Below are 24,362 nucleotides of genomic sequence, written 5' to 3' on the forward strand. Positions count from 1 at the left end.
CCCCTACCAACCCCCCTCTCCTTCCCCCATACAAACCCTCCTCTCCTTCCCCCCTACCAACCCTCCTCTCCTTCCCCCCTACCAACCCTCCTCTCCTTCCCCCTACCAACCCTCCTCTCCTTCCCCCCTACCAACCCTCCTCTCCTTCCCCCCTACCAACCCTCCTCTCCTACCCCCCTACCAACCCTCCTCTCCTTCCCCCCCAACCAACACTCCTCTCCTTCCCCCCTACCAACCCTCCTCTCATTCCCCCCTACCAACCCTCCTCTCCTTCCCCCCTACCAACCCTCCTCTCCTTCCCCCCTACCAACCCTCCTCTCCTTCCCCCCTCCTCCCTCTCCTTCCCCTCTCCTTCCCCCCTACCAACCCTCCTCTCCTTCCCCCCTACCAACCCTCCTCTCCTTCCCCCTTACCAACCCTCCTCTCCTTCCCCCCTACCAACCCCCCTCTCCTTCCCCCATACAAACCCTCCTCTCCTTCCCCCCTACCAACCCTCCTCTCCTTCCCCCCTACCAACCCTCCTCTCCTTCCCCCTACCAACCCTCCTCTCCTTCCCCCCTACCAACCCTCCTCTCCTTCCCCCCTACCAACCCTCCTCTCCTACCCCCCTACCAACCCTCCTCTCCTTCCCCCCAACCAACACTCCTCTCCTTCCCCCCTACCAACCCTCCTCTCATTCCCCCCTACCAACCCTCCTCTCCTTCCCCCCTACCAACCCTCCTCTCCTTCCCCCCTACCAACCCTCCTCTCCTTCCCCCCTCCTCCCTCTCCTTCCCCTCTCCTTCCCCCCTACCAACCCTCCTCTCCTTCCCCCCTACCAACCCTCCTCTCCTTCCCCCTTACCAACCCTCCTCTCCTTCCCCCCTACCAACCCCCCTCTCCTTCCCCCATACAAACCCTCCTCTCCTTCCCCCCTACCAACCCTCCTCTCCTTCCCCCCTACCAACCCTCCTCTCCTTCCCCCCTACCAACCCTCCTCTCCTTCCCCCCTACCAACCCTCCTCTCCTACCCCCCTACCAACCCTCCTCTCCTTCCCCCCTACCAACCCTCCTCTCCTACCCCCCTACCAACCAACACTCCTCTCCTTCCCCCCTACCAACCCTCCTTTCCTACCCCCCTACCAACCCTCCTCTCATTCCCCCCTACCAACCCTCCTCTCCTTCCCCCCTACCAACCCTCCTCTCCTTCCCCCCCTACCAACCCTCCTCTCCTTCCCCCTACCAACCCTCCTCTCCTTCCCCCCTACCAACCCTCCTCTCCTTCCCCCCTACCAACCCTCCTCTCCTTCCCCCCTACCAACCCTCCTCTCCTTCCCCCCCAACCAACACTCCTCTCCTTCCCCCCCAACCAACCCTCCTCTCATTCCCCCCTACCAACCCTCCTCTCATTCCCCCCTACCAACCCTCCTCTCCTTCCCCCCTACCAACCCTCCTCTCCTTCCCCCCTACCAACCCTCCTCTCCTTCCCCCCTCCTCCCTCTCCTTCCCCTCTCCTTCCCCCCTACCAACCCTCCTCTCCTTCCCCCCTACCAACCCTCCTCTCCTTCCCCCTTACCAACCCTCCTCTCCTTCCCCCCTACCAACCCCCCTCTCCTTCCCCCATACAAACCCCCCTCTCCTTCCCCCCTACCAACCCCCCTCTCCTTCCCCCCTACCAACCCTCCTCTCCTTCCCCCCTACCAACCCTCCTCTCCTTCCCCCCTACCAACCCTCCTCTCCTTCCCCCCTACCAACCCTCCTCTCCTACCCCCCTACCAACCCTCCTCTCCTTCCCCCCTCCTCCCTCTCCTTCCCCTCTCCTTCCCCCCTACCAACCCTCCTCTCCTTCCCCCTTACCAACCCTCCTCTCCTTCCCCCCTACCAACCCCCCTCTCCTTCCCCCATACAAACCCTCCTCTCCTTCCCCCCTACCAACCCTCCTCTCCTTCCCCCCTACCAACCCTCCTCTCCTTCCCCCCTACCAACCCTCCTCTCCTTCCCCCCTACCAACCCTCCTCTCCTTCCCCCCTACCAACCCTCCTCTCCTACCCCCCTACCAACCCTCCTCTCCTTCCCCCCCAACCAACACTCCTCTCCTTCCCCCCTACCAACCCTCCTCTCCTTCCCCCCTACCAACCCTCCTTTCCTACCCCCCTACCAACCCTCCTCTCATTCCCCCCTACCAACCCTCCTCTCCTTCCCCCCTACCAACCCTCCTCTCCTTCCCCCCTACCAACCCTCCTCTCCTACCCCCCTACCAACCCTCCTCTCCTTCCCCCCCAACCAACACTCCTCTCCTTCCCCCCTACCAACCCTCCTTTCCTACCCCCCTACCAACCCTCCTCTCATTCCCCCCTACCAACCCTCCTCTCCTTCCCCCCTACCAACCCTCCTCTCCTTCCCCCCTACCAACCCTCCTCTCCTTCCCCCCCTACCAACCCTCCTCTCCTTCCCCCCCTACCAACCCTCCTCTCCTTCCCCCCCTACCAACCCTCCTCTCCTTCCCCCCCTACCAACCCTCCTCTCCTTCCCCCCCTACCAACCCTCCTCTCCTTCCCCCCCTACCAACCCTCCTCTCCTTCCCCCCTACCAACCCTCCTCTCCTTCCCCCCTACCAACCCTCCTCTCCTTCCCCCCTACCACCCTCCTCTCCTTCCCCCCTACCAACCCTCCTCTCCTGCCCCCCTACCAACCCTCCTCTCCTACCCCCCTACCAACCCTCCTCTCCTACCCCCCTACCAACCCTCCTCTCCTTCCCCCTACCAACCCTCCTCTCCTTCCCCCCTACCAACCCTCCTCTCCTTCCCCCCTACCAACCCTCCTCTCCTTCCCCTTACCAACCCTCCTCTCCTTCCCCCCTACCAACCCTCCTCTGGCAGTGTGTTGTGTTGCTATAGAGAACAACTGAGTCAGTGAGTGCATTCGCCATTTTTGGAAAACGTGTCAGATAGGGAGCTCCTGCTCCAAAGTTGTCAGGAACTCCCTCAGTGTGAGGCCTGATCAACAGTTGTCAGGAACTCCCTCAGTGTGAGGCCTGATCAACAGTTGTCAGGAACTCCCTCAGTGTGAGGCCTGATCAACAGTTGTCAGGAACTCCCTCAGTGTGAGGCCTGATCAACAGTTGTCAGGAACTCCCTCAGTGTGAGGCCTGATCAACAGTTGTCAAGAACTCCCTCAGTGTGAGGCCTGATCAACAGTTGTCAAGAACTCCCTCAGTGTGAGGCCTGATCAACAGTTGTCAGGAACTCCCTCAGTGTGAGGCCTGATCAACAGTTGTCAAGAACTCCCTCAGTGTGAGGCCTGATCAACAGTTGTCAGGAACTCCCTCAGTGTGAGGCCTGATCAACAGTTGTCAGGATCTCCCTCAGTGTGAGGCCAGTTCCAGGTGAGGGCTTCCATTTCCTCTACAATGACCTCCATCCGCTGAGACATGGGGTGAGTGTGTGCCAGTAGCGGTCCATCTTCAGAATTGTAAGGGATTGGGATAATGAAGGCTGAGAACGTTATCAATGCTGCAACAAAGAGGAGGGGTGAGACGGGGAGAGAGAGGGAGGGGTGAGACGGGGAGAGAGAGGGAGGTGTGAGACAGGGAGAGAGAGGGAGGTGTGAGACAGGGAGAGAGAAGGAGTGAGACAGGGAAAGAGAAGATGGAGAGAGGAGAGAGAGAGCGGGTGAGATAGAGAGGAAGGCAAGATGGAGTAAAAGAGAGCAGAGAATGGCTTAGCAGTGAGATATGCATGCTTTGAATATACCTTAGTGTTACTGTCATTGACACCAATGGAACAACTACTTCAAGGTGGAAGAACCACTCACTGTTCATTGATAGAGTTTAGTTTTTCCAACTTGTTTCTCAGTAGGTACGCTAGAGCACATGCTTGTGTGTAGAGTAATACCTAAATACATTAGGAAAGACTGTCCACATCAACAATATGTTATTGGATTTATATCCACAAGCTAAAGGAAGTCTATTGGGAAAAATCTGACTACTACACATACAACAAAGTAGAAGAACATTGAAATTACTTTACAGGCTCATCACTCCTGCAGGGAGCATAGGCCATCGATGACTCCTCTCCATCCCATGTAGGGTTGCATAATGTATGCCATTTTCACAAATTCCTAGGTTTTCCACAAATCCTGGTTGGAGGATTCTGGATTTCCTGCTGATCTTCCAACTGGGATTTCTGGAACATCTGGCAACTTTGGGAAAAGTACTGAAATTTGTCAACCCTAATCCCACTCTTCTTCAGGTACTTTTCTCCAGACTAAAAGGAAACCTGGAGAATAACAGTGGAAAAGGAGATGAAGGGCTGTGGTCTGTCATGGAACACCATCTCCATAAAGGCAGAAGATCGTCCGCAGTAGTTCTGTCTTGTGGAAGCCTTATGTTCCACATTGTACCTAATCCTGTTAGTTCCTAAGTAAGTACCTCTCCAGCCTCCAGGATTCTCTATTGCCTCAAGCTCCCACCTACAGTGTTGCGTGGGCGTGCTCTATTCCATTTCCCTTGTGGGCTCCAGGATAGAGCATGCCTATGCCCGGTGGGGATGGAGGGGCCTTGTGGGCTCCAGGATAGAGCATGCCTATGCCCGGTGGGGATGGAGGGGCCTTGTGGGCTCCAGGATAGAGCATGCCTATGCCCAGTGGGGATGGAGGGGCCTTGTGGGCTCTAGGATAGAGCATGCCTATGCCCGGTGGGGATGGAGGGGCCTTGTGGGCTCCAGGATAGAGCATGCCTATGCCCGGTGGGGATGGAGGGGCCTTGTGGGCTCTAGGATAGAGCATGCCTATGCCCGGTGGGGATGGAGGGGCCTTGTGGGATCCAGGATAGAGCATGCCTATGCCCGGTGGGGATGGAGGAGCCTTGTGGGCTCTAGGATAGAGCATGCCTATGCCCGGTGGGGATGGAGGGGCCTTGTGGGCTCTAGGATAGAGCATGCCTATGCCCGGTGGGGATGGAGGGGCCTTGTGGGCTCCAGGATAGAGCATGCCTATGCCCGGTGGGGATGGAGGGGCCTTGTGGGCTCCAGGATAGAGCATGCCTATGCCCGGTGGGGATGGAGGGGCCTTGTGGGCTCCAGGATAGAGCATGCCTATGCCCGGTGGGGATGGAGGGGCTTTTCGGAGGGTGTAGACGATCCATCCCCATCTTCTCAAGATCTCATCAGGAACCTGGCTGGTGCACTCCCTTAGGTCGATGTTGCTTCAGAAGTTTCAGGGTAATCGCCAGAAACTCAAAGACAACAGATAAATCAATAGGATGTCTAAAAATATGTTAGATTACTGGAACAAAAGGAAAGCCAAGCATTACAGTTTAATCATTAGACTCACTCTTCTATGAAGGTTAGTAACCTGCTCAGGCTGAAAGCCTATTACATTTCCCCTGAAGATAGAACTTGACTTGAGGGTAGTGGACAACTCCCTGCTCAGGCTTGACATGACATTATTAGTTGAGGATGCCCATGGGATTTGGTGGGATGTCTGTCTGTTTCAGGACGTGTGTGGGTATCTGGGAGTGCGTATGTGGAAAGTGTGTCTCTGTAAATCTTTCAGGAGGTGAGTGTTTTTGTCTTTGTGTCTATGGGGAAGTGTGTGTAATCTGTGTTCATTCCAGCTGAGTGTGGGAATTACAGAATTCCCAGTGAGGAAGATGGTCTGAGGAAACAGCCAGCCAGGGTCATTGTCTTGCGCCAGGGAAAAAGGTTCACAGGAACCTTAATCACCCTACCACACATCCAGACCTTTTCCACGTCCCACAAGTCATGTACAGTACGGATGTGACCAGCCCATGACCTCTAAGAGAAATTAACTAAAAGTTCAAATGTGGGGATGATCAACTGATCCTAAACCTGTGGTTAAAGGATCACTTAAATCTATCAAGAGCCAGAAATGGTTTAGCTGGTTAATCAGTAATTTCCTACTAAATAATCCTTGTAGATTTCTGGCGTTATCCGAGGAATGCTGGAATTAGACTAAATATTTCATTAGCCTACACGTTGATTACTGAAGGACCTGCACAGTAAAATCTGCATGGGATGATTACATTTAACTTGATGTTTGTGCTGCTACTTTAGTTTGGGGATGGTATAGCGAGCGAGGGAGGGAGTGAGAGGGAGAGGAGGAGAGTTGTAAGGACATTTCAATAGGTCACTGCAGCTACAGAGCTTGTTTTTAGATATGGGTCATTCCACAAAAACAGAGTGACATTGAGACTCAGATTTTCCACTTTAAAATGTATGCCAAACAAAACCCAATGATTGTAAACTTACATTCAACTTGACTTAACTTACACTGAACATTTTACAAAAACACATTTACTCGTATAAGTTCGCAAAGTTTGGTAACAGAATGACAGTTTGTGCTGTTGGTGCAGTCCTTCTGTTACCAACGTTTGCATCTGCACTGTTCTTTGCAAACATTGTTTTTTGTTTGGCATACATTTTAAAGTGAAAAATCTGAGTCTCAACATCCCTCTATAACCGTGGAATTACCCATATGTGTATTAAGATAAACTAAACTACAAATGCCCTTGTTCAAACGTAGTTGTTGCAGTACTTGGGTCCACTGGATGGCTAGTGTTTTCTCAGATCAAGTGTCAATGTGCTTAATCATGATCCCCAATGCAAATGTAATACAGTTCTACAGTGAATTCTCACATCTTGGAACTTTAATATGAAAACTCACTTGTCCTTTGTTAGATTTTCTTCTAACTTTCAATTGTGCTTGCTGCCACCACATCACACAAATGAGACACTTTTGAACAAGCGGCTCTGTACAGTATGTAGCCGCAACATAGTCATACCAATACAGCTCCCTCTTCAATTAGAGGAAAACCTCTGCTATTCGGCTCCAAGGACCAATCCTTCGTATGCACTGTATAGTAGCTGCTATGTAAGGCTTCAGACCCCAGATGGCAACAGTCATATCAGGTAAACACCTCAATAACACATATCTTTGTTTGTACACGGCCCCAGACCCCAGCTCCCGGGCCTCCAGGCAGGCACCCAGACATGTAAAACAGGTTGCTGGCTCACCTCCCCTTCCTCGCCTGGAGCCCCTAAGCCTGGCAGCTGGCCAGTGTACACTCTCGCACTACTCATGCTGCTCCTCTACTCTCACAAGAGGCTTCAAGTTTCCCCTCGCCATCCTTGGACTAGAGATTTCTTAACACTGAAAGAGTACTGCCTATAATCTACAGTACCCTGTATTTTATGTCATTTTAGCAGATGCTCTTAACCAGAGTGACTTACAGGAGCAATTAGGGTTAAGTGCCTTGCTCATGGACACAGACCGATTATTCACCTAGTCGGCTCTGGGATTCAAACCAGCGACCTTTCAGTTACTGGCCCAACACTCTTAACCGCTAGGCTACCTGCCCCCCGATATACTGTAACTATAATAAAGCTAGTAACTAGCTATAAAGCTTACTATTGTAGGAGTTATTGTTACATATGTAGGTAGATATCACACTATTAAACAATAGACTGGTGTACATTAGAAATTAGGAGGAAAAGGCAGACATGAGTGCATTTGCCATTCTGGTAAATACAGGAAACCAAAGATTAACAGATGGCCCAAGTCATACGTGCTTTACAGTGCATTTATGGAAAGACCAGGACACCATTATGAAGATAAAATGGAGGGTAAAGGTCATAAGTGCTTAGGGTAAGATAGATATATATTAATTTTAGGAGACAAGAGGGTCCTGCCTCCATTATAATCTAATCAAGAGCGGATACAGGCGTTATTGGGCGTAAACAAGTAGGAAGCCTGAAATGAAGGATAATGATGGCATATGACCTAGGAGAAGTAATTTAATTAATGTATGTAATGATCTCATGTGTGTGGATGTGTATAAAGAGCGAACCAGTGCTCTGGGAAGGTGTGTGATCCGCGGATCGTTCCGGCTTGTGATACATTGTATTAAAAGTCTATTTGAATTTACAAGTTCTTGTAAGTGTTATGGTTTGAACCGATTATCCACGACACTATCCCAGGCTACCATGGAGGCGATTATTCAACAAGAGTTTAGTAAACTGAGCTAGTTGCCTAGTCGCCTCTAAAAACACCTTCCTAATATAGAGTTGCACCCATAAGTGTTCAATTGAGTTGAGATCTGGTGACAGAATTGCTTAATTAACTCAGGAACCACACCTGTGTAGAAGCAACTGCTTTCAAAATACTTTGTATCCCTCATTTACTCAAGTGTAAAATAAAGGTAAAAGTAAATGATCCTTCATGGATGCTAGAACATTGACAGGAACATCAGCACAGTAGAAGACGGAGACAATACGTTTAAAAACAATAGAACATTGACAGGAACATCAGCACCGTAGAAGACGGAGACAATACGTTTAAAAACAATAGAACATTGACAGGAACATCAGCACAGTAGAAGACGGAGACAATACGTTTAAAAACAATAGAACATTGACAGGAACATCAGCACAGTAGAAGACGGAGACAATACGTTTAAAAACAATAGAACATTGACAGGAACATCAGCACAGTAGAAGACGGAGACAATACGTTTAAAAACAATAGAACATTGACAGGAACATCAGCACCGTAGAAGACGGAGACAATACGTTTAAAACCAATAGAACATTGACAGGAACATCAGCACAGTAGAAGACGGAGACAATACGTTTAAAAACAATAGAACATTGACAGGAACATCAGCACAGTAGAAGACGGAGACAATACGTTTAAAAACAATAGAACAGACAAGTATATGTAATTCCATGCATTCTTTATTCCATTAAGCATTAAAACATCCACTGTGTTGCCAGAAAGCAACACAGCCAACATGAATGACAATCTGTAGCACGGCACATTTAAGGCTTTTTCTTTGTGAGTTTAACACTAAGAAACCTCTGTACCCACTAGTTTTTTTGATGCATTAGATTTGCATACTGTGACCCCAGTGTTAAACTCAAGTAGGCTAAAATAGCCCTTAAATCAATGTTTTATATTATGTATAGAGGATATAGATACATTACATATGGTTCTGACAAACCAGCATTAGAGTGTAAATCTATCAACATTTACTGGAAAATAACATTGTAAAAGTGTCAGTATCAAAACAATAAATGGGACTAAAGCAGTTTTTCGTTCTTTAAAAAGACAAGCAGAAAAAACTAGATGTTAAGTTAAAGGGCTCGTTGTGTCAAAACATAGGCCCCTTAGTAAGTTATGACGAGAAAACACTAGAATCTTTTATTCATCACACGAAAACCCAACCACGACCGCAAAATACAGCCATCACCCCACAGCAATACACTGTTCAGTCAAAACGTTAATCACAAGTTGCTATGCACATATCCTTCACTTTTACCTCCTTCGAAAAGGACACTCCGTGAGCAGTGTAGTGTTTCTCTCTTCTTTTTTTACAGCTGAGAACATTTGCAGAATACTTCCAACCCAGTGATTCCTCTGCCTTCTTCACTCGCTACACTCAAAATGTCCTTTATGAAAAGTTGTTTGCATGCAGTGTTTCTTCCAAAACGTAGTCTTGGTGACACTTGCAGAGTTCTTTGGAGTGAAACGAGATGGGGATCAGGGAAAGGGTCTGTTGGGGGGAATCCCCCTTACCCCCAAAGGGATACAGCCAGAATCTGCAAATGGTGGTGAGATGGCTCAAAAATCTCTCATCTACATGTGAAGACTCATTGAGATTGCATTAGGTGAAGTACCTTTTTGATCAGTATTACCCCAAAACATATTTTCACAGTGATTGAGAAGATTCCTCCAAACGAACCGATAGCAGCAGTCAGTCCCCCTGCAGACCATGAGACTCACCAACTCAAGTCGACAGGAATGTTAGGGTGAAATGTCCACAGACTTAAGGCTTTATTTGTAGTGTTGAAATGAAAGGAAAGCAACCCAAAGCATTTACATTAAACTCAATCTTAATTCTGAACAGACGAACAAAATGGCTTCACGGAAAACTTCTGAAGAAAAACACGTACACTGGTGCCGAATCCCAAATCAACTCCTACGCCCGAGACATACCTCTAGATCTGAAATAAATGGATAGGTCTTAGCAATATGGTAAAAAATCCCCCGAACAGCAAGGCAGAAAAACATGAATACTGCTTAAATCTGTTCCTTTCAGATCTACACGGGTGTCTAGAGACAGTACTGGCTAGGGGCTGATCAGGTGTGTCGAGAGCCAGTACTGGCTAGGGGCTGATCAGGTGTTGTCTAGAGACAGTACTGGCTAGGGGCTGATCAGGTGTGTCTAGAGACAGTACTGGCTAGGGGCTGATCAGGTGTGTCTAGAGACAGTACTTGCTAGGGGCTGATCAGGTGTGTCTAGAGACAGTACTGGCTAGGGGCTGATCAGGTGTGTCTAGAGACAGTACTGGCTAGGGGCTGATCAGGTGTGTCTAGAGACAGTACTGGCTAGGGGCTGATCAGGTGTGTCTAGAGACAGTACTGGCTAGGGGCTGATCAGGTGTGTCTAGAGACAGTACTGGCTAGGGGCTGATCAGGTGTGTCTAGAGACAGTACTGGCTAGGGGTAGATCAGGTGTTGTCTAGAGACAGTACTGGCTAGGGGTAGATCAGGTGTTGTCTAGAGACAGTACTGGCTAGGGGCTGATCAGGTGTGTCTAGAGACAGTACTGGCTAGGGGCTGATCAGGTGTGTCTAGAGACAGTACTGGCTAGGGGCTGATCAGGTGTGTCTAGAGACAGTACTGGCTAGGGGTAGATCAGGTGTTGTCTAGAGACAGTACTGGCTAGGGGTAGATCAGGTGTGTCTAGAGACAGTACTGGCTAGGGGTAGATCAGGTGTTGTCTAGAGACAGTACTGGCTAGGGGCTGATCAGGTGTGTCTAGAGACAGTACTGGCTAGGGGTTGATCAGGTGTGTCTAGAGACAGTACTGGCTAGGGGTAGATCAGGTGTGTCTAGAGACAGTACTGGCTAGGGGCTGATCAGGTGTGTCTAGAGACAGTACTGGCTAGGGGCTGATCAGGTGTGTCTAGAGACAGTACTGGCTAGGGGTTGATCAGGTGTGTCTAGAGACAGTACTGGCTAGGGGCTGATCAGGTGTGTCTAGATACAGTACTGGCTAGGGGCTGATCAGGTGTGTCTAGAGACAGTACTGGCTAGGGGTAGATCAGGTGTGTCTAGAGACAGTACTGGCTAGGGGCAGATCAGGTGTGTCTAGAGACAGTACTGGCTAGGGGTAGATTTGGGATTCCGCATAGGGGTGTTCAAATCCAGGCCGCGAGGTCAGGGGCTGATTCAGTCCTGGGACACAGGTTCCATTACAGTACACTGTAGGTGTGTTTTTATTTGATACATGGTCAAGTGTCATCATTAGGGTCAGGTGGTGTCCGTCACTGGAAAACCCTAGTTGAGGAAAAACACCTGGCCCTACTTACCACATGACCTCCAGTTAACAAGAGCACTGTTACAGAGGTGAGACACCCAGGGGTGAGCTGGGTAATGATGTTTTTCAACCACACGGTCACACACTGGCCTTGAAAACAAGATGGGAATGAGTTTCTCTGTGTAGTGAAACACATGGAATGTCAATAAGATAACAAAAAACCTACATCAGAACATACAGTATGATTACCTGAAAATATCTGCACAATAACAGTGCATTCGTTTGAATTCACCCAGAATAAAATAAAAAAATAAAAAGACAAAACAATTTTTAACAAACACAAACAAGCAAGAACATTAACCATGTATCTGAGGTGCAAAACAGATTGTTCTTCATCAGGTAGAAAAAAATACAAAGTCAATCAATCATGAGCATAAAAGAGAGAAACAGATGAAATAGAGAACAAGATCGCAGAGGGAATTTATCACATCCCCACCGACAGAGAGAGAGACAGAGAGAAGGAGAATCAAATCGAGATCCAGATTGAAGAGCAAGTGCAAATAGTGAGCGGGCCCTAGCTCCTTGGCAAAGAGACCTGGGACCTGTCCACATATGAGCGCCGGGGATGCCTTGGCCTTGGCCTGGCTCAGCTCAGCCTGACCTGGTTAAGCACTGGGGGAAGCATCTCAACACTTCCTCCTCTCCAACATCTGCACCGATAAACAATACAAACCAGCATGGTGGATTTCAGGTATCAAATGTCCACCAATCCACTTCTCTCTGCACAGATCAAGGAAAGAAAAAAGGAAGCCATTTTAGACTTGATACGCAGCCCCCCGCTAGGTTTTAGTGGAGGAGGCCAAGGGAGATCAGGATGTGGGCAGCTCGATGGAGATGAACTGCTTGAGTCGCTCCAAGTACTGGGCGTAGAGCTCGATGTCGTTGTGCCCGGCGCCCTCCACCCACAGGGGCTCCACAGCACGCGGGCAGCGCTCGTACATTGCCAGGCCGTGCGAGAAGTCGATCACCTCATCCTCCGTGCCGTGGATCACCAGCACCGGCGACGCCACCTTGGACACCTTGTCGATGCTGGGGAGAGAGAAGGGGTTACATTTTATCAATGCTTTAACAAAGCGAGAGCGCGAGCAGCAGAGCGAGAGCGCGAGCAGCAGAGCGAGAAAAGGGAGAGAAAGAGAGAAAAGGGAGAGAAAGAGAAAAAAGGGAGAGTGGGGAAGACAAACACATTAAGACAAATGGACCTCCTTGGGGGCATTAGTATGTATCCATCTGTCTTGTAGCAGTGCAGTAACAGCAGGGGTGGAGAGACTGACTCCACACAGCACGCTGCCAAACCATTAACTACACATCATACAGAGGGGGTGTGCGCACCTTATGTGCACTACATATGATATATATACACATATGATATATATATTAAAATAACATCAAATTGATCAGAAATACAGTGTAGACATTGTTAAATGGCTGCAAGCCCGATGTCGGTGCAGGATTATTTTCCTGCTGTGAGAAACTGGTCAAATTAAGAGAGTACACCTGTATGGCACAACAAAGGGTTGACAGAGCCATCAGCTACCCCCCTGAGTTAGGGATTTCTACATTCAGATTATAGAGTATATGAGATTTCATAATTTTAAGGACAATGATATACATACACTTATGACAACAGCCAGCTCAAGTGCAGGGCGCGAAATTCAAAAGATATTTTTTAGAAATATTTAACTTTCACACATTAACAAGTCCAATACAGCAAATGAAAGATAAACATCTTGTGAATCCAGCCAACATGTCCGATTTTTAAAATGTTTTACAGCGAAAACACCACATATTTATGTTAGCTCACCACCAAATACAAAAAAGCACAGACATTTTTCACAGCACAGGTAGCGTGCACAAAACCAACCTAACTAACCAAGAACCAACCAAACTAACCAAGAAACAACTTCATCAGATGACAGTCTTATAACATGTTATACAATAAATCGATGTTTTGTTCGAAAAATGTGCATATTTCAGGTATAAATCATAGTTTTACATTGCAGCTACAATCGGAAATAGCACCGAAGCAGCTAGAACAATTACAGACACCAACGTCAAATACCTAAATACTCATCATAAAACATTTATGAAAAATACATGGTGTACAGCAAATGAAAGACAAACATCTTGTGAATCCAGCCAATATTTCCGATTCTTTAAGTGTTTTACAGCGAAAACACAATATAGCATTATATTAGCTTACCACAATAGCCAAAAACACAACAGCATTGATTCAAGCCAACAGTAGCGATAACGAATAAACCAGCAAAATATATTAATTTTTTCACTAACCTTCTCAAAATTCATCAGATGACAGTCCTATAACATCATATTACACAATACATATATTGTTTGTTCGAAAATGTGCATATTTAGCGGCACAAATCGTGGTTATACAATGTGAATACTAGGCAAAATGCAATAACAATGTCCGGAGAAATCTTGGGAGAGGCACCTAATCTAATCAAATAACTATTCATAAACGTTACTAAAAAATACACGTTGGACAGCAAATTAAAGATAGCTTAGTTCTTAATGCAATCGCCGTGTTAGAATTCTAAAAATAACTTCAGTACGACATCCAGCTTACGTTATTGCGAGAGAGCGCCCAAAATCAAAGCGGAAAACACAACGACACATTTTCCACAGAAATAGGAAATAACATCATAAATGGGTCCTACTTTTGCTGATCATCCATCAGAATGTTGTACAAGTGGTCCTTTGTCCAGAACAATCGTTGTTTGGATTTAGAATGTCATTTTTCCCTCTCGAATGAGCAAGCAAAACTTGCCAAGTGGCGCGAAGCTGTCCATCGTGAGCAAACGCAAAGAACGGAACACGCCAAAACTCACGAAAAAAATTCAATAATCTGATTAAACTATATTGAAAAAACATACGTTACGATGATATTGTCACATTTATCAAATAAAATCAAAGCCGGAGATAGTAGCCGTCTATAACGACAGCTTTTCAGAAGGCAATCCCCAGTTTCTTCTCACGCCTTCCTGAAAACAGGAAATTGGTGTCACGTCATGCCAGGAGCTCTTATTCGACCTCAGATCAAGCTATACACTCCATTTCTTCTCTCACTGCTTATTGACATCTAGTGGAAGGCGTATGAAGTGCATGTATACTAATACATATCAAGCAAATTAATAGGGATGCCCTGGAACAGAGCATCGATCTCAGATTTTCCACTTCCTGTCAGGAAGTTTGCTGCAAAATGAGTTCTGTTTTACTCACAGATATAATTCAAACGGTTTTAGAAACTAGAGAGTGTTTTCTATCCAATAGTAATAATAATATGCATATTGTACGAGCAAGAATTGAGTACGAGGCCGTTTGAAATGGGCACCTTTCATCCAAGCTACTCAATACTGCCCCTGCAGCCCTAAAAAGTTAATGTTGTAAATGACTATTGTAGCTGGAAACGGCAGAATTATTATGGAATATCTACATAGGCATACAGAGGCCCATTATCCACAACCATCACTCCTGTGTTCCAATGGTACGTTGTGATAGCTAATCCAAGTTTATAATTTTAAAAGGCTAATTGATCATTAGAAAACCCTTTTGCAATTATGTTAGCACAGCTGAAAACTGTTGTTCTGATTAAAGAAGCAATAAAACTGGACTTTAGACTAGTTGAGAATCTGGAGCATCAGCATTTGTGGGTTCGATTACAGGCTGAAAATGGCCAGCAACAAAGAACTTTTCTGAAACTCGTCAGTCTGTTCGTGTTCAGAGAAATGACGGCTATTCCATGCGAGAAATTTCCAAGAAACTGAACATCTCGTACAACGCTGTGTACTACTCCCTTCACAAAAGGGTTCGGGCTAGGCCCCTTAGTTCCAGTGACGGGAAATCTTAACTACAGCATACAATGACATTCTAGACAATTCTGTGCTTCCAACTTTGTGGCAACAGTTTGGGGAAGGCCCTCCCTGTTTCAGCATGACTGCGAGCCAAGCCTAATCGCCCAACATCAGAACCTGACCTCACTAATGCTCATGTCTGAATGGAAGCAAGTCCCCGCAGCAATGTTCCAATATCTAGTGAACAGCCTTCCCAGAAGAGTGGTGTTATAGCAGAAAAGGGGGGACCAACTCCATATTAATGCCCATGATTTTAGAATGAGATGTTTGACAAGCAGTTGTCCACATACTTTTTGGTATTAATGTATGTATGCATGTATACACACACACACACACACACACACACACACACACAAACTATGAGGTTGGAATAATACAGTAACATTGCGGACAATGCCCTATTAGTGTAAGAGTTGGAGTTCTAACCTGACTGGTGACATCACCAGGCGATAAATTAGTTTAAATATCAATAAGAAAGATACTTCCAAACCTCCTTCCCCAATTACAGGTAGTTTTCAGTTTTCCCCTCCCTTAAACACACTGACTGTGCTAGGAGAATTCTTGCTTCAGAAATTGTTCTTTGCTATGCTATTATTGACAATTTGAATTGAAAACAATCCCAGCAAGGTACTTAATTGTTACCCAGAAATTATGTGATGTCTGCATTGTAGCTTTAAAGCAGGATCATCACATTCCAGGTGGAATAAGACTATAATCTCAAAGGGTTCAGAGACTAACAACAAAGGCACACTCACAGTCATACATATATTGGCATTTATCTGGCACTTTAAGGGGGTAGAGGACCTAAACCATGCCAGGATAATGCAGCCCACATACAGTGGCTTGTGAAAGTTTTCACCCCCCTTTTGCATTTTTCCTGTTTTGTTGCCTTACAACCTGGAATTAAAATCGATTTTCAGGAGTTTGTATCATTTGATTTACACAACATGCCTACCATTTTGAAGATGCTAAATATTTTATATTGTGAAACAAGAAATAAGAAAACTTGAGCATGCATAACTATTCACCCCCCCCAAAGTCAATACTTTGTAGAGCCACCGTTTGCAGTAATTACAGCTGCAAGCCTTTTGGGGTATGTCTCTATAAGCTTGGCACATCTAGCCACTGGGATTTTCGCCCATTCTTCAAGGCAAAACTGCTCCAGCTCCTTCAAGTTGGATGGGTTCCGCAATCTTTAAGTCATACCACAGATTCTCAATTGGATTGAGGTCTGGGCTTTGACTAGGCCTTTCCAAGACATTTAAATGTTTCCGCTTAAACCACTCGAGTGTTGCTTTAGCAGTATGCTTAGGGTCATTGTCCTGCTGGAAGGTGAACCTCTGTCCCAGTTTCAAATCTCTGGAAGACTGAAACGGGTTTCCCTCAAGAATATCCCTGTATTTAGCAGCATCCATCATTCCTTCAATTCTGACAAGTTTCCCAGTCCCTGCCGATGAAAAACATCCCCACAGCATGATGCTGCCACCACCATGCTTCACTGTGGGGATGGTGTTCTCGGGGTGATAAGAGGTGTTGGGTTTGTGCCAAACATAGCTTTTTCCTTGATGGCCAAAAAGCTAAATCTTTGTCTCATCTGACCAGAGTGCCTTCTTCCATATGTTTGGGGAGTCTCCCACACGCTATTTGGCGAACACCAAAAGTGTTTGCTTATTTTTTTCTTTAAGCAATGGCTTTTTTCTGGACACTCTTCCGTAAACTCCAGCTCTGTGGAGTATACGGCTTAAAGTGGTCCTATGTACAGATACTCCAGTCTCCGCTGTGGAGCTTTGCAGCTCCTTCAGGGTTATCTTTGGTCTCTTTGTTGCCTCTTTGATTAATGCCCTCCTTGCCTGATCTGTGAGTTCTGGTGGGTGGCCCTCTCTTGGCAGGTGTGTTGTGGTGCCATATTCTTTCCATTTTTTAATAATGGATTTAATGGTGCTCCGTGGGATGTTCAAAGTTTAGGATATTTTTTTATAACCCAACCCTGAACTTTGTCCCTGACCTGTTTGGAGAGCTTCTTGGTCTTCATGGTGCCGCTTGCTTGGTGGTGCCCATTGCTTAGTGGTGTTGCAGACTCAGGGGCCTTTCAGAACAGGTGTATATATACACTGAGATCATGTGACACTTAGATTGCACACAGGTGGACTTTATTTAATTAATTATGCCACTTATGAAGGTAATTGGTTGCAACAGGGGGCTTCATAGAAAAGGGGGTGAATACATATGCACGCACCACTTTTCTAGTTTATATTTTTTACAATTGTTTGAAACATGTTATTTTTTTCATTTCACTACACCAATTTGGACAATTTTGCGTATGTCCATGACATGAAATCAATTTAAATTACAGTGTAGAAAAGGCCCATGGAGTTGGTGGAAGAATCTTTTAATTCATGGCCACTTGCTCAGCTGGGCCAGGGGTGCTTTAATTAGGTCAGGTGGAAATATCCGACAGATCTCAACTCCATAATAGGAGGAAATCGCCATCGCCCGATCACGCCATTTTCTCTTCCTTAACTCCGTCTAATCCAGAAGTTCTGTGCGTCCATGAATCCTCGTAAATCCACTGAATCTGTTACCTTTCATCTGAACTATCTGTTGCGATCGGGAGAGTGGGCCATCAGTTATCGTTTATAGTTATTAAGGCGGAGCGCGGCTTGGAGCGCACGCTTCAAACCTATTGTGTAATGTGAATGGTCAATGATCACGGCCCTACGGATCATCACAGGCCAATTAGGCCATCGATATGGTTAATATAACTTTGTCTGATGACTCTACTGGGAAGGTGGGCCGAAGGAGACAGGAATGAGTCACCACTGCCATGAGGTGACCATTCTTTGACCATGCGCGTTCACATGAGAGGGAGCTCCATTCCATCGCTCATCTGAAGTCAATGTAATTCTCCGGTTGGAACGTTATTCAAGATTTATGTTAACAATATTCTAAAGATTGATTCAATACATCGTTTGACATGTTTCTACGGACTGTTACGGAACTTTTGGACATTTCGTCAGGTTTTAGTGAACGCGCATCCCTGACGTTGGATTTGTATACCAAACATGCAACAAAAATAGCTATTTGTATACCAGACATTGCCGGAAAAAAAGAACATTTCTTGTGGAAGTAGGAGTCCTGGGAGTGCATTCTGACGAAGATCAGCAAAGGTAAGTGAAGATTTATAATGCTTTTTATGAGTTTTGTTGACTGCACAATTTGGGCGGGTAACTGTATGGCTTGCTTTTGTGGCTGAACACTGTTTTCAGATGATTGAATATTGTGTTTTGCCGTAAAGCTTTTTGAAATCTGACAGCGGTTGCATTAAGAACAAGTGTATCTTTAATTCTATGTAAAACATGTATCTTTCATCAAAGTTTATGATGAGTATTTCTGTTATTTGACGTGGCTCTCTGCAATTTCTCCGAATATTTTCGAGGCATTTCTGAACATGGCGCCAATGTAAACAGAGGTGTTTGGATATAAATATGAACTTAATCGAACAAGACATATATGTATTGTGTAATATGAAGTCCTATGAGTGTCATCTGATGAAGATCATCAAAGGTTAGTGATTCATTTATCTCTATTTGTGACTCCTCTCTTTGGCTGGAAAAAAGGCTGAATTTTTCTTTGAGTTGGTGGTAACCTAACATAATAATTTGTGGTGCTTTCGCAGAAAAGCCTATTTGAAATCAGACACTTTGGTGGGATTAACAACAAGATTACCTTTAAAATGGTATAAGACACATGTATGTTTGAGGAATTTTAATTATGAGATTTCTGTTGTTTGAATTTGGCGCCCTGCACTTTCACTGGCTGTTGTCATATCGATCCCGTTACCGGGATTGCAGCCATAAGAAGTTTTAAGAGCATAAATGACTCAAGGATGATTCCTATTGACTTCTTAATGAACTGGATTGTTGAGTTCCCTAATTATGTTAATAATGAATGATTGTTATGACTTGATCTTTGTGATTATGAATTTGACTGGATACATGTTAAGAATTTGCTTGGATACATGTTATTCTGTTTCCTTTGTTATGCAGCACAGACTACTCAGTAAGTATACCACTTTATGGTTAAAGGAATTCCTGCCTCAGTCTCATCCATTCCTGTCACCTGACCCGTGATCACCTGTTCACCTTCACTGTCAGTCATCCTACTTGTCCAGCTACCCACACAGATTCCACTAATCTTGCATACAGGTTGTAATGCAACAAAATAGGAAAAATGCCAAGGGAGATGAATACTTTTGCAAGGCACTGTAACAGAGACCCTCTAAGGGGATGAGAGGTCCTAAACCATGCCAGGATAATGCACTCCACACCATAACAGAGACCACAGAACCCTCATTTACGCAAGTGTTTCCATTATTTTGGCAGTTACCTGTAGGCCTCTATAGCGGTCCTCTACAGCAGTACCAGCTTAGGAGAGCCACTTGCAGATTCAACTTCAGCCCGCTCGCTTGGACCGAAACGCATTTAGATGCATCTGTAAATGATGGGCAAATTAACATTCAAGGATATAGTCTACTGAGAAGAGACAGGAATATGAATGGTGGGGGTGTAGCACTGTATATTCAGAATCATATACCTTTTAAGAGGAGGGATGACCTTAATGTATGTCAAATAGAGACACTATGGGCTCAAGTACATCTGCCTCACCAGGCACCCATATTGGTAGGATGTGTGTATAGACCTCCTAGCTCTAAGGTGTCCTATTTGGATGACTTATGCACTGGGTTTGACCAGGCCACAGATAGCAACAGAGATGTATTTATCTTGGGTGATTTTAATATAAATTGGAAGGAGCACAATAATTTGAATAGAACAAAATTGATGAGATATACCAAGAACTGTGGTTTGAAACAAATGGTTAATGATACTACAAGATCTTCAATTAAGTTGGGTCACTGTTCAGACACATGCATTGATCTAATCTTCTGTAATATACCATTGCAATGCTTAAATGCCAGATCAATGCCAGAGAGCTGGACAGACCATAATATTGTGACCATAACCACGAACACCAAGGTTCCAACGAAACCCCCAAAGGATTGTGGTCAAGATACATTTTTTACCATTTATTCATGAGCTATTTCTAAATGATTTGGCTGCTGTACCCTGGGAGCTGATTTATCCAGAGGATGATTTAAATCACGCTGCAGAAGGTTTTATTGATTTGCTCACTGAGGTAATGGACCATCATGCCCCTATAAGAAAGAGTATAGTTGGTGCCCGTCCATCTCCATGGATTGATGATGAACTGGGTGAGGCTTTTTCTCAAAGAAATATGGCAAAAGTCTTAGCAGCCAAGTCAAAATTAGAAATTGATGAACAGAATTATAGAACACTACGTAATTATGCAGTTAAATTGAATCGAAAGAAAAGTTATTTTACAACAATGCTTTTATTGATTGTAAAAATGATTCTAAAAAGGTATGGAACACAGTTAAGGGCTTACCTTATCTCATCATGCTCATCTAGTGTGGAGGTTGACGGGAGAATAATAACAAAACCAGTTGATATTGCCAATCATTTTGCAGATTTTTTTTTACAAATAAAATAAAATTACTGAGCAACAATGTAAACATACATTCTTCCAAACAAGCTATTGTCCAATGGATTGATTATCATATTATGAGCAACAAGATCTGCTCTTTTAGTCTGCAAATGGTGTCAGTGGAGGTGGTGTTAAACCTATTGAAGTCATTACCTGATGGTAAATCTACAGGTTATGATCTTATGGACAATTGTTTTGTTTCGCTATGCTGCTCCCCAGATTGCAGTTCCACTGAGATACATATTTAATTGGTCACTGGAAAAGGGGATGTTTGCAAATGTATGGAAGCATGCGAAACTGTGTCCTATTCCGAAAGACTGCAAAGAACCCATTACTCCTGCCAATAGTCGACCAATTAGTCTACCCCCTACAGTCAGTAAGATATTGGAGGGTATTGTGAGTAGACAAATGTGGGACTACATGGAAAAGAATGATCTGATTTCAGCCAATCAGCATGCTTATCACAAAAACAATTCCATTGGTTGACATGACTGACCAGTGGCTCAATGCTATGGATAATGGCAAGTTTGTGGGTGTACTATTTTTAGATTTCAGTGCAGCATTTGATTTAGTGGATCATGAAATAATTTTGACAAAATTAATGCATTATGTTTTTAAGGAGGTAGCATTGAATTGGGTACAGTCATATCTAACTGACAAGAAACAGTCCACCTATATCAATGGTTCATTTTCTTCCCCTCATGTGTTAAACGGTGGAATACCGCAGGGCAGCTGCCTTGGGCCACTTCTTTATTTAATACACTGCTCAAAAAAATAAAGGGAACACTAAAATAACACATCCTAGATCTGAATGAATGAAATATTCTTATTAAATACTTTTTTCTTTACATAGTTGAATGTGCTGACAACAAAATCACACAAAAATGATCAATGGAAATCTAATTTATCAACCCATGGAGGTCTGGATTTGGAGTCACACACAAAATTAAAGTGGAAAACCACACTACAGGCTGATCCAACTTTGATGTAATGTCCTTAAAACAAGTCAAAATGAGGCTCAGTAGTGTGTGTGGACTCCACGTGCCTGTATGACCTCCCTACAATGCCTGGGCATGCTCCTGATGAGGTAGCGGATGGTCTCCTGAGGGATCTCCTCCCAGACCTGGACTAAAGCATCCGCCAACTCCTGGACAGTCTGTGGTGCAACGTGGCGTTGGTGGATGGAGCGAGACATGATGTCCCAGATGTGCTCAATTGGATTCAGGTCTGGGGAACGGGCGGGCCAGTCCATAGCATCAATGCCTTCCTCTTGCAGGAACTGCTGACACACTCCAGCCACATGAGGTCTAGCATTGTCTTGCATTAGGAGGAACCCAGGGCCAACCGCACCAGCATATGGTCTCACAAGGGGTCTGAGGATCTCATCTCGGTACCTAATGGCAGTCAGGCTACCTCTGGCGAGCACATGGAGGGCTGTGCGGCCCCCAAAGAAATGCCACCCCACACCATGACTGACCCACCGCCAAATCGGTCATGCTGGAGGATGTTGCAGGCAGCAGAACGTTCTCCACGGCGTCTCCAGACTCTGTCACGTGCTCAGTGTGAACCTGCTTTCATTTGTGAAGAGCACAGGGCGCCAGTGGCGAATTTGCCAATCTTGGTGTTCTCTGGCAAATGCCAAACGTCCTGCATGGTGTTGGGCTGTAAGCACAACCCCCACCTGTGGACGTCGGGCCCTCATACCACCCTCATGGAGTCTGTTTCTGACCGTTTGAGCAGACACATGCACATTTGTGGCCTGCTGGAGGTCATTTTGCAGGGCTCTGGCAGTGCTCCTCCTGCTCCTCCTTGCACAAAGGCAGAGGTAGCGGTCCTGCTGCTGGGTTGTTGCCCTCCTCCACGTCTCCTGATGTACTGGCCTGACTCCTGGTAGCGCCTCCATGCTCTGGACACTACGCTGACAGACACAGCAAACCTTCTTGCCACAGCTCGCATTGATGTGCCATCCTGGATGAGCTGCACTACCTGAGCCACTTGTGTGGGTTGTAGACTCCGTCTCATGCTACCACTAGAGTGAAAGCACCGCCAGCATTCAAAAGTGACCAAAACATCAGCCAGGAAGCATAGGAACTGAGAAGTGGTCTGTGGTCACCACCTGCAGAACCACTCCTTTATTGGGGGTGTCTTGCTAATTGCCTATAATTTCCACCTTTTGTCTATTCCATTTACACAACAGCATGTGAAATTTATTGTCAATCAGTGTTGCTTCCTAAGTGGACAGTTTGATTTCACAGAAGTGTGATTGACTTGGAGTTACATTGTTTTGTTTAAGTGTTCCCTTTATTTTTTTGAGCAGTGTATATACCAACGACCTTCCCTATGCCTTAGTTGAAACTCAAGCTACTATATTTGCAGATGATACTACAATTTATGCAGCAAGACAATCGGTTCAACAGGCTTTACAAGGAGATTTGGAGAATATTAGGGAGTGGGTTTGCCAAAACAAACTTGTTTTAAACACCAAGAAAACCATAGTTATGTTGGTCTGTTCAACTAGGAAAAGGCCAAAACAGCATGGGATACAATTAAGTATGGGAGGAGTACAAATTGAAGAAGTGGCAGAAATCAAACTATTGGGAGTGCAGCTAGACAACTGCTTATCATGGTCGTCTCAAATAACTAATCTATGTAAAACAAAGTATTAAAACAGCATGCATAATCAGAAGGATAGCTAAATATTTACCAGGACAAATTCTTCAGCAAATAACACAAGCATTAATTGAGAGTCAGGTGAACTACTGTTCTGTGGTCTGGGGAAATGCATCATCAAGTGAAGTTAGGAGGCTGCAGAATGCACAGAACAAAGCAGCAAGGATTGTTTTAAGGTGGAGATGTGGTTCTTCTGTTGGAGTCATGCTCAATGTTCTTGGTTGGTCATCAATCGACAAAATAATTGGAAAAAACATGCTTATTTTATTTCATAATATACATAATTTAAAACGGCCAAGTTCTATTCACAACGGTATTCAGTTGGTAAGAGACAGACATTCCGTAAATACTAGGAATAGATTGTCTACCATCTATGCGTTATCCAGACAGAAAAGAAATAGGCAAAATAACATTTCGATTTAGAGCAATAAAGAAATGGAATAAATTAACTGAGCAAACTAGAAACCTTTCAATATATACATTTAAACATTATTTTAAAACAATTTAAATATAATACATAAAAATGTTGTGGGACTATAGTAGATGAAGAATCAATATTCTTTAGATTGAGTATTTATTGGGTCATTATGTATGTTTGTAATAGTGTGTTATATGTGAAAATGTGTTCATATTATAAATTGTATTTTAATGTATAAGGACTCTTGGAAGATTAGTCCAAATGAGGACTAAAAGAGATCCAAATCAAATCAGCACCCTGCAGGAGAGAGATAACACTACCTACCCAAAATCCGGGCTGTGGCACATGGCTGTATTTCAACTGTCAGTCAGTCAAAGACAACAGGCCAGGAAAGCTAACACATCCAACATCCCATCCCTCTGTCCCTAGACTCCATCTACTTCCACCGACCCACTACTAC

General features: G+C 45.2%; 1 protein-coding gene across 1 annotated transcript in view; it reads right to left on the reverse strand.

Moving 5' to 3' along the window:
- Positions 1 to 8,714: 8,714 nt before the first annotated feature.
- LOC120042824 (alpha/beta hydrolase domain-containing protein 17C) overlaps positions 8,715 to 24,362 on the reverse strand; it is a 49,754-nt gene continuing 34,106 nt past the window's right edge. The window contains exon 3 of the mRNA XM_038987635.1: positions 8,715 to 12,409. Within this exon, the coding sequence (XP_038843563.1) occupies positions 12,190 to 12,409 (220 nt within the window). The 3' untranslated portion in view covers positions 8,715 to 12,189. The remainder of the gene's footprint in view (positions 12,410 to 24,362) is intronic.

The sequence above is a fragment of the Salvelinus namaycush genome, unplaced genomic scaffold, assembly GCF_016432855.1.
Source record: "Salvelinus namaycush isolate Seneca unplaced genomic scaffold, SaNama_1.0 Scaffold79, whole genome shotgun sequence".
Classification (NCBI taxonomy): Eukaryota; Metazoa; Chordata; class Actinopteri; order Salmoniformes; family Salmonidae; genus Salvelinus; species Salvelinus namaycush.